At 44.6% G+C, this 10,762-nt stretch overlaps 1 protein-coding gene across 1 annotated transcript in view; it reads right to left on the reverse strand.

Annotated features, from left to right (window-relative positions):
* Nucleotides 1–684: 684 nt before the first annotated feature.
* DMRT1 (doublesex and mab-3 related transcription factor 1) overlaps nucleotides 685–10,762 on the reverse strand; it is a gene marked incomplete at both ends in the record, with an annotated part of 10,377 nt that continues 299 nt past the window's right edge. Inside the window, 2 exons of the mRNA XM_010192017.1 lie at nucleotides 685–847; nucleotides 4,881–4,918. Coding sequence (XP_010190319.1) covers nucleotides 685–847; nucleotides 4,881–4,918 — 201 coding nt within the window. The remainder of the gene's footprint in view (nucleotides 848–4,880; nucleotides 4,919–10,762) is intronic.

Below are 10,762 nucleotides of genomic sequence, written 5' to 3' on the forward strand. Positions count from 1 at the left end.
ACAGGGAAGCAGCTCAATGGGGTTAGTCCACTCCAGCAGGGCCACATTAACAGGTGGTAGACTCATCAGCGCTATCCTGAAAATTATTGCAGACTATAGTAATCCTTAGGACAGCCAAGAAACACTGGATATGAAAAGACAAAAATATCTGCAGTAGTTTTAAATTAAGTAAAATAGCACAATGAGTTTGAAGGCAAACAAGGAAGCAAGTCTGCAAAGGGTTTCATGACATGGTTGGGATGCAGGAATAGTCCCACATGTGGTTCAGAAGGAAGAGGACAGCAAAGGCTCAGTGGAGAAAATAATGGACAGCATTTCTGAGATATAGTAATAATGATAATAATAATTCTGTGGCTGAGGGAGATAATTTTTTGTTCCTGTGAGGGAGCCATGTGGTGAGCACCAAAGATGGCATCTCAAGTGACTGTTCGTATAACTTGGGAGACATAAACAGAAGCAGAAAGGCATGACCAAATGTGCTCCTGAACCATGAGATTGCTGAAATACAAGCTTGAACTACTGTATAGTAACAGTCCTAGGTTGCCACTGCTCCACAAGCCTTCCAGAAAATGGCCACCATCTTGTAAACACCTACTTTCTGATGCCCAGCTTCTTTCCCAGCAGCAAGCCACACCTCCTGAGTGTCTGCAAGATGGTCCCAGACACCCTGTTGGGTGCACTTACCTCTTGCTTTTGACTCTGAGCAGGAAGGGACGTCCTCAGAGGTCAGTATTTGAGGGGGGCAGGTGGGAGTGCCAACCCCCTGCCCCAGGTAGGAAGCGGGTGGGTAGTAGGAGCACATGCGGTACTGGGAGCTGACGGTGCAGCGGCTCTCCACGCCCTTCACCTGTCGGAGAAAGAAGGGCAAGAGCAGGCTGTGAAAGCTGGGCCCTGGCACTGCGCTGGCAGCCTGCTGCCCCCCACACACACGTCTTTGAAGGAGGTCACAGGGCGTGGATGGGGAGTTAAATCCTGACATGTTGGCCTTGGGTTTTTGCTTTGGTTTGCTCATGGTGTACTCACTCTGCTCAGCCACAAGCTGGCTGGGTACAGGATGAGACCTAGCAGCACCAGCACACCTATGTCTGGTTTATTTTACCTCAGGTGAAGCTGCACCTGGCACACAAGCATGTACCCTTCACTGCAAGGAGCTTCCTGGTAAATCCCCTGCTTACAGCACAGACAACACCATGGGAAGCTTTCCAGACCCCTTCAGTTGTACCTGGCCAGTGTCAGACTATATGTGTCTATCCCATCCCTACACTGAGAATAAACCATTTCAGACTGGTGGTAACTGCTCTGCCAGAGACCTACAGGATGGCTAAGGAGGACAATCCTATCAACCGACTCACTCGGGATATGCTCCATGGCTACTGAGCACACTGCTTTTCTTACAGATCAGTAAGATGGAAAAATATTTTCTTGGGTTACACAGCGAAGCCAAGTTGTGGACAGACTATATGGGAAGCCTGTAGTGGAGCCACAGTCGGACACCAGATAGCAGATCCACTGTGTCAGCATAGTGTCCACCAGACAACACCTTCTCCCTTCTGCAGCCCACAACAAAGTTGGCAGCACTCAGAAATCAAAGTTTATCCTACTCCAATGCCCTGAACAAAACTGATCTCCTTAGAGGGACAGTAATGCTTTTTTAAATTTTTGTTTTGTGAAAGAACTATTATTATTATTCATCGCAAAGCCCTATAACCTAATGCAGCTACAGTGCTCCAAAAAATGCAGCAAAACACTTCACAAGATTAAGATTTTCACCAGGAAATGTAACACCACCTGGTCTCCCTAAGTCTGCTGGGCAGTGAATGACTGTGAGATGGAAAGCTTCCGAGCAGAGAAAATAATATCAACAGTTCTGTACCAGGTATAAACGTAGCAGTGCCAACAGCACTGCACATTCAGCTGTGCTGTTAGAATTTTTCTTCATAAGCAGAAGAGCTTGACAGCCTTTTCAGCTGCATCTTGCCTTGGTTAGAGGAGCTGTGCCAGCTCCACTGTGGCTCCCCCGGGGCCCAGCCAGCCGTGCATCAAGCCCTGCTCCTCAGACCTTCCCAGCCTCCAAATCTCACACCCAGGGAGCAGTGGAGGCAAGAGGTGGACCTGCTGTCCCACAAGGCCACTCCATGCCAGCAGATCCCCAGAGTCTGGTCTGGGCAGAGGGAGCCACAGGGACTTCCCAGCGAAGCAGCCAGAATGCAGTCACCCCTTGTTTTCCGGGGCTCCTCTTAGTAATTCAATATTCATTTTAGTATGCTTAGTATGGAATTAATGTGGCTCGAGACACATGAAATCCTGCTGGCACTCTCTGAGACAGAGGGCAACACCCCCCTTTCCATGTGGAGCCAAGTTGCAGTGAGATTAAGTGTCAAGAGAAAGCAGTGGCTGTTTACAGGATGCAAAGTACACCTCTGCCTGTCTTCTGACAGCAGCACAGTCGCACATATTTGCACATGTACTGAGGGATCAGCAGGACGTTCTCTTAGTCTGAGAAAGTAAAAGTTCTTCTATTATAAATTAAAGCAATACTTAAAAGGTGATTTTTCTACCATCTGCACCCTTCTCATGCAGAAAAGTTCAACATGCACTGAAGTTTCACCCATAATAAACAGAAAATTGCTCTTAAAAATTTAATTTGCCCTCCCAAGGAAGACTGAACTCAAAAGAGCCCCTGACATTTCCTCTGCTCTTCTGAGAAAGGGCAGTCTCCTCTTGGAAACAGACATCTGTGCTCTGCACAGACTCTCCCAACAAAACCCAGGCTGCCACTGCCCTGGAGTTATGGACGAGCAATACAAACTACCCAAAAGCTTAGTCCAAATGTCATTTTGAATTTGCAGATCTCCAAAGCTCAACACCTCTAGAAGTACTGGGGAAAAAAGTTAGCAGACTCCTTTCTGCCTGCCATTTTGCACACAACGTCTTCCTCCCCTCGGTGGGGCAGGGCTGTGGGCAGCATCTATGGTCCTCACATCTCCATCTCGCCCTTGCACAACCACATTTGCACATGTGCAACTGAGAAAAGGTCACCTGCAGGAGACAGCATGATGTGAGCTGTAACAAAATGGAGGGATGACTCGCTGGCACTGAAAGGATCACATGCATTACTCCTCTCTCTGTAGACTGGATGCAGTGACCTGTTTCCTTTCAAACCCTTTTTTTAAGAGTTTTTCTCCATTTCTTAAAAAAACAACTCACCTAAAATCTCTGGATGCAATGAATTATTACTACTATTATTATTAGTGTGTGGTAGCTGGCTATCAAGAGACATGCTTTATAATCTTATTACCCACACCAAGTCTATGAACCACAGTTCGACCGACAGCCAGAAGCTTGGCTCTGCAAAGAATATGCTGTGTATTAACCGCTGAAGAAAATCTAAAAGCTTTTGGTTTTGTTTTATTAAACTGTTTAGAATACACACTGCAGTAAATCTGAACCATAAGGTTTCCTTTTTATAGTGCTTAGCAATCTTATTTTACAGTAACAATAAAAAAACAACCAGTCATATAAATTCTTGACCTTAGCGCTGCATTGAAAAGGGGACTTAGGAGATAATTTCCCCATGAGAAGGGATATTTCCTCTGTATTAACTCCTGCAGCTCTGGAGAGTCCATGCATATTTTTGGGTGCCAGAAAGGGCAATAAAAACAACCCTGGGGAGGCCCTGGAATATTCAGGTTATTTCTAACCTGGGGCAGTCTGGCCTTCCAAACGCTGCAGCCAGGTGCCAGGTTTGGGATCCTTCCCTGGGTCCTGTCCTGGGGCCATGCTGGGATCAGGAGAAGAGGCCTGGCCTGCTGGTGTCTCCTCCTGCCACCCTTGCTCCTTCCAGCCCTACAGCAAGGCCAAGACAGGCAGGGCTGGGATGGTCCCAAAAGCCACTCTGCTTTATACCACCACAGGCTATGCAGTGTAAGTGCAAGTAAAGTTTCAGGAGAGGAAGTGCTGTGGAAAAGAAGGGCATGCACTTGCCCTTTACAGAGAGCAAGCTGAGCTCCTGAGCCGGGACACCTGAGCTGCTCACTCACAGTGCATCCCCTCCCAGCCACACATTGTCCATGCCCTGCCCCAGCTGCAGGATTGATTCACCAAGGACCTCATTGACTTCAGCGGGAGACACTGACATTGGAGAAGCACATTTAGTCTATTCAACATCTACGGGTTACCCTAAACTGTACAACACAGCACACAGTAACTCTTTAAAGGATGTACTGCAAACAACAGTGGGATGCTTATAACCCATGAAGGACTAAATACGGGCTGATTAAAAGACCATACACGCAAAAAAAATTCTTTCCATGTTCCCTTGTAAAGGCAGTATGGGAAATCAAGAGGCAGTTACAGCTCGTCTACAAACAGGCAAGCTGGAAGCAGGATTTGTCCATCACAGGGCACAACAGTCAGTGCAGCCCTACAGCAGTGCCCAACAGTGACAGAATAGGTAGCACAAACCAGAGAAGCACAAGGAAAATGCACTTGCTTCGGTTCAGACCATTCCTGTGAAAAAATTTTCTCAAAAGCTGGTGGAAGAACAACATAAAGCCCAGCTCCTCCTACTAAGCTCCTGGCAGCATCTGTGTAACCTCTGCACATCATCTTCATGGAGGGAGAGCCAAGGAGAAGAGGCAGCCAGACCAGAGACAAACAAGAGGAAAGGCAGGGACCAGGACCAGTGGTAGCTCACTTTTTCCAGCCTGAGAAACTAGAAAATAGTCCTGCTCTTCCCAGATGATTTATTCAGACAAAACATCACCCAGGTAATTATTTTCTTTGCAGAAGCTGCCAGCCGCAATTTGCTTGCGAGCAAGCCAGTGTTACTCTTAGCAGCACCTTTACAATTTGTAGTTCACCCTGACTGTGGGGCTTACTTCCAAGAACAAGTAGCGAGAAGTTGCAAATGCTAATCCTGAGTGACAAGGGCTTCAAAAAATTCAGAGCAACAGAAGAGATCAAAGTACTATCCTTTGACTCTGGCACTGGTGTGCCACCTGATCTTGGCCAAATCACTTCACCCAGGCTTTCCTTGCCTGTCTTACCCATGACTCATCAACAGCTGCCTTAGAACAAAACCAGTAATTATGGAAACATCAGAGAAACTCTGTTAAAAGTTTTATCATGGTCTTCTCCTTCTGCCTTTATCTTAAAAATAAAGTCAGCTCTAGGGGGGTATAAAATCGCATTTTGCTTTTATGTGGTGGTGTTTGCAAATGACAGAATTCACAGGTGGCGAGAACGCATCCACTGGGCACTGGAGTGGAAATCCAGACACCAGGAATCTCTACTCTGTCACCTGCGGGCTGTGTGACTGTGGGCAATTTATTTAACACTTTCCAGTCTCAGTTTCCCCAGCTGTAAACCATGGCTGCTGCTGCTATCCCACCTTGCAATGCTACGGCCCATGAGCTCACCCCTCACAACTACTGCTGCACTTGCACTGCCCAAGATGGCTTTCTTTCATTCCTAAAACCAGCTAAGCATATTTTCTAGCACAAGGGAAAAATGAGTCTATGATACCCTGCCTTGACTTACTTTGATTCTAGCACAGAAAATACAAGAGACATCTATATCTGTCCCTCCTTGATAGACAAACTTAATTAACCTTTGCTATTCTGTTCCAGCCTATTCTTTCAGACAAAGGCAGTGACCCATAAACAATATGTTACCATCAGAATCTCAACTGCGGTGACATCTAGAGATATAGCCCTATCAGCAGTATCGGAAAATAAACCGCTTAGATTAGCTCCTCCAAGAAATATGGATTGCATTCAAGTCACACATGAACTGTCAGAAACATTAGGATACTTTTAGCATAAATCTGTAGTATGAAGGGTATGTTATGAATATAGTATATAATACACAGCTTACACATAAAATTTGGATTGTGTGGGGTGACTTGCACAATGTGTACATAGTTACACATGCACATTTCACACATTTTACACCTATTTCTGGAGAGTTAGACCACACACTTCTGTAAGGCAGCCAGGCTTACTGGAGGAAAAACTGTGCCAGAAACTAGAAACAGGTTGTGGAAGTTGAAAAGAGCAATCTTTTTTACCAGCAAACAGCTATCCTTAAGAGTTCAAACTGATAGCTGCCCTACTGTGGCCACACTTTTCTGGATTTAGTAAAAGACAGTTCTATAAGTTTACTGGCTTTTAAGAAATCCTTAAAAAACAGTTTCCTACCTAAGCAATGCTAAATATTAAACTTCAAAATAGTAAATGCAATTCCTGTATTAGAAATCGAGTTAAAATTTCTCAGTCTGACTCTCACCAGCACTTATTTCAGGTTTTTGCTCTAAACTAATCTAAGGAAAGAACAAAAAAGTTGAGGCTTTGGAAGTGAGAATTCTAGTTTGCCGAGCTGCACTTAGGAAAAAAAAAAAGGAAAAAAAAGAAAAAAAAAAGGAAAGGAACACCTCAGAGCATGAAACAGAAATTACATGAAATTCTGAAATTTATCCAAAACTTACTCACCAGCCTTAACCTTTCTCCAAAGCAGGATCCCTGGAGTTACTAGAGCAACAAAGAAAACGCAGCCACTGGTCCCCGGGTGTGAGGTCACATTCTGCGTCTTGCAGATTCTTAATGGTCCAGCCATAGGAACCAGAAGAGTTTTAACACCTTCTGGGGAGGACACCGACTCACAAAGAGTCCTGATTATCCTTACGCTGTGGGTCACACACCAGCAGATTCATTTCCAGCTGGGAGAATTAAACCTGATTAGGTTTGGATATGTCTATCCTGGTTTTTACTTCTGTTGTGGCAGAAAAGACTGCAGTCACCCCATCATTTTCCAGGTGCTGCTCCCAAGCAAGTCACAGTGAGATCAGTTTCAGAATCACCAACTTCCTCTGTATACCAACATGCCCTGACTTGCAGTACTAACGTTGGTGAACTCATTTAACTGTTAATTGAATGCACATAAATTCTTGTTGTAATGAACAATTATGAGAGCTTCAAGGGAGTGCTCAGATGCTCACACAGAATTGGGCTGAAAGGAGGTGCACAGTAACTACCACATCTGCTACATTTCCTTTCCAACCTAAGCTTGTCTTCTCTTCAGACACACCACCAGACATATCTGATTATCTGCCTTAGAGCTGGCAAAAGCAGCAGAATAAAAATGACTGAAGAATTCTCAACCAAAACGACCATTTTCATTATGCTTATCAAATCATGATGGATACAGCTTCTGGGATAACTGTATACAAATGAACAAAACCTACACAGAAGTATCTAAAAACTGTGCACTTCCGTGAATCCGCTCAAGTACACAAGCCTCTGCAAAGAACAAAGACTAATGAAATCTGACATTAATCTACATTAAAGATTCAGTGATTCAGTTTATTTGCCAAGGCTCAATGATGCATTAATCTTCATCCCATCCCACACACACTCACATGTTTCCTCCCTGGCTTTTCTCGCTTGCTCCCTAAATTCTGAAACAGCAGACAGCTGGGCTGCTCAAGGCCTAGTCTGCATCCAGAAATTACCTTACTTTAAGTATGCAATTCTCCTTGTGCGGTTACAGTTATTCCAGGACAAGTGAGCCGGTGTCAACAGAGCCTGGAAAAGGCAGGAGTCTTGTTTACGCTGCTTAAATTAGGATACCTTCTAGTGAGCACATGGGTGGCTTATACCAACATAGAAACCCTCCTGTGGGCTCATGGCTTAGCAAGCTGCCCTGATTTGGTTACAGTAGGCATTGCACAGGTATCATTTTGGTAAAGAAGTAGAAATCAAAAACTTTGACCAAAACAGTTATAGGACTACCAATCACATGAGCAGACTCACTTGAACTGGTTAAAAAAGCATGTGCATATAAAAAATAAACCCAGTCAGTACAGGTTGTCCAGCAAAAATCCCTGTGTAGATACAGCTATGTGTTTTGTCTGCAGAGAATCAGCTTGCATAGGTTTGCCAGCAAAACCCTCTAAAGGTGTAAGCAAGGCCTAATTCCTCTTTGTTGATCATGCTTTGAAACTATCCTGTAATGCCTTGCCATGCTTGACAGAAAAACTCATTCGTCCTTTTCAATTTAACACTGTATTTCTGTGATCTTCCCAGCGCAGAATCGATGTTTAACCACGTGTGGCAGCTGAGAGCTCATTCCCCTCACGACAAACCATCTTCATACAGTTTTACAACCTTGGCATCACTGCACCCCCCGCCATCAAGCATTATCTAGCCTAGTTCTCACTAAAACTTTTTATGATTATTTGTGCAATCTTATGCTGTCATAACAGTATGCAAACCCCATGATTCGTAACTCTCCTAGCAATAACAATCCTTCTTGCAGATCAGCCTCTGAGAAACAGCTGATAAGTTAGATGACACTGACCTTGAACTACACTCTGCCCTACTGAACAGGAGCAGTGGGTCTTGGTTTTAGACTATTTAGAAGCTGGAGATGTCACTTCTGCAGGCAGAAAGCAGTACCTCTAGTCACTGCACATACATCTCACCAAAACAGCACTGAGAAATCCAAAAAGGTTTGGCCAGGAGAAATTAAAATTTTAGGTGAGGTTAATCACTAAATTCACATGGAGGTGAATGGAACCATGTGATACATCCTGCGAGGTGGGAATGAACACACAGCACTTGGAGCCTGCTGGTGGAAGGAAAATGGTCCTTTTTGACAGTAATCACCTATTTTTTCCATAATGACCTCTTCCGTATTCCGCTAATTTGAGTGGCACTTAAGCAGAAGTTACTTATAGATTCTGCAGCGTCCCAAGATAAAAATGCATGGAAAACACACTATTATTTATTTAAGGGGCACCAAAGGCGCCGCAAGAAACAGGCAATCTCACAGTGAGACAATGATCTTTCAAGCCAAGACTTATTACACATACAGTCTAGTTTCAAATGACAGTACGTGACAACAGAACTGAGAGGACACCATCTTCATTCCAAGGTTTAACATATTTTAACATATCCCCATGTATCTCAAACACTATGTGCTAGGATAGTCAATACCTGAAATTTACTTTCCTTTTTCCCAAGCAGGTAAAATAATGGAATTCTCTACTAGCTGGAGGAATAGTGAAGCATGGGACTAGCACCCTGCACAAACATTATTTTCACAAGACGAATGTTGCTGTTGCGCGGTGATGGTGTCTCTAAGCATCAGCTCTGTAGTAAGCTCTTACAAGCCAGGTACTGCAAAAGCTTCAGAAGCAGTAACTTTCTATCTCAACTAATGTTGATGTTTCTATGATGTGCCAGGTTAACCCAATCAACCAAAATGAAAAAGCTGAAAGGGCACTGGCACCTCACCTCATTACCATGCACAAAATCCTATCCCCACCTTGCCTCAACTAATTGTCCCCCTGGTCTGGTGATCAAATTCAGCAGCTGAAGAGTGTGTTATCAACTAAACTAACTGAAAAGGTGTAGCTCCATGTATCTGAATGTGATTGCAGTGAAGCCTAGCAACACGCTGATAGAAGAGAGCTCTCGTGATGTGGGCTCATTCAGCAGAAGGAAGGGAAACAGCTCTTTTCCCCATATAGCCATACGCATGGCATAAAAAGGGACATGGCATAGTACTACATGCAGACTACTATAAAGCCATGATCTTAAAATTCATGGACCTGCCAGCTGTTGCTCTAGGAGACCTCCACGTTTTCAGAAGGACCTTTCCATAAAAAAAGGTTAGACAATGACAGGAAAGCCTCACTGAAGGTGGTGTGGACTGCTACAGTAACTGTAATCACCCTGGCCTCAGCTTCAGCTCCTCAGTATCAGAAGTTAAAATGTCCTTTCAGAGCTGGTCTCTGTGCCAGAACTGTGAGAGGAATTCTCTGTCAGCAAAGAGGACAACCCATCTGTTCCCTTCAGAAAGGAGGTTTTGGTGGGCATTTAATCTTTCATTGTTGAGTGGTTTCACAACAAAGCTTTTGCAGAAAGCAGCCTGGCCTCTCTTGATGCTCTACAGAGGAGGTCTGCCCTCTTCTGCCCTTAGACAAGGGACACAGGTTTACACAGACTGAGAGGGTGCAGCTGCATGAGTTCAATCTCAGACAGAAAAGCACCACTGCAGCCCCAGACCAAACAGACACAGGGTCACTAAAATGGCTGCATTTACTTTGACAAGAACCCCCTGCTCTGGTAGATTTTCCCTTTTTCCAGTCTCTGACCTGTACTGAGTTGGTGGCTACAATTATCAAGTCTTAGGGTCAGAAGGCTTGGTTGGTTTTATACTCTAATGAAGCACACAGAGCTATGCTGTAAACCTCTTAGGCACAGCCTGTAATCTGAGTTGAAACTGCAAGCCTTGGAGCTGACACTGCCAGAACACACCATTAGCAACATGTTATGTCACATTCACCGACTGCCACCAACCCACTGCACAACAGCATGGTTTCCTGGGCCACTTCAGAACCTTCAGTGTGAAAGACGGAAGAGAAAAGAACAGGCTCCTAAAGAGCAAAGCCTCTCAGAAACCACACTTAAAAGCTTCTAGGATGCTTAACAGGCCATAATCTATGATGATGTAACTCAGAAGATAAAATCAAGTGGGTGCTTTTTATCTGTGCCAGCAGCAACCTACCTGTATCATTGCTTTCGCGTTGCATCATAACCACCCATTTTGGCTAACTTTCCTAACATGGGTCCTAATCCCACCCTGGAATTTCCTTCTGGTATTGCACTGTCATGAAACCAGCAAGCAGGAGGTCAGAATCAGGCCCAAGAAACAGCTCACGGTCCACCTCACTCTTCAACATCATACCTGCCACTGT

The sequence above is a fragment of the Mesitornis unicolor genome, unplaced genomic scaffold (assembly GCF_000695765.1).
Source record: "Mesitornis unicolor isolate BGI_N332 unplaced genomic scaffold, ASM69576v1 scaffold24359, whole genome shotgun sequence".
Classification (NCBI taxonomy): domain Eukaryota; kingdom Metazoa; phylum Chordata; class Aves; order Mesitornithiformes; family Mesitornithidae; genus Mesitornis; species Mesitornis unicolor.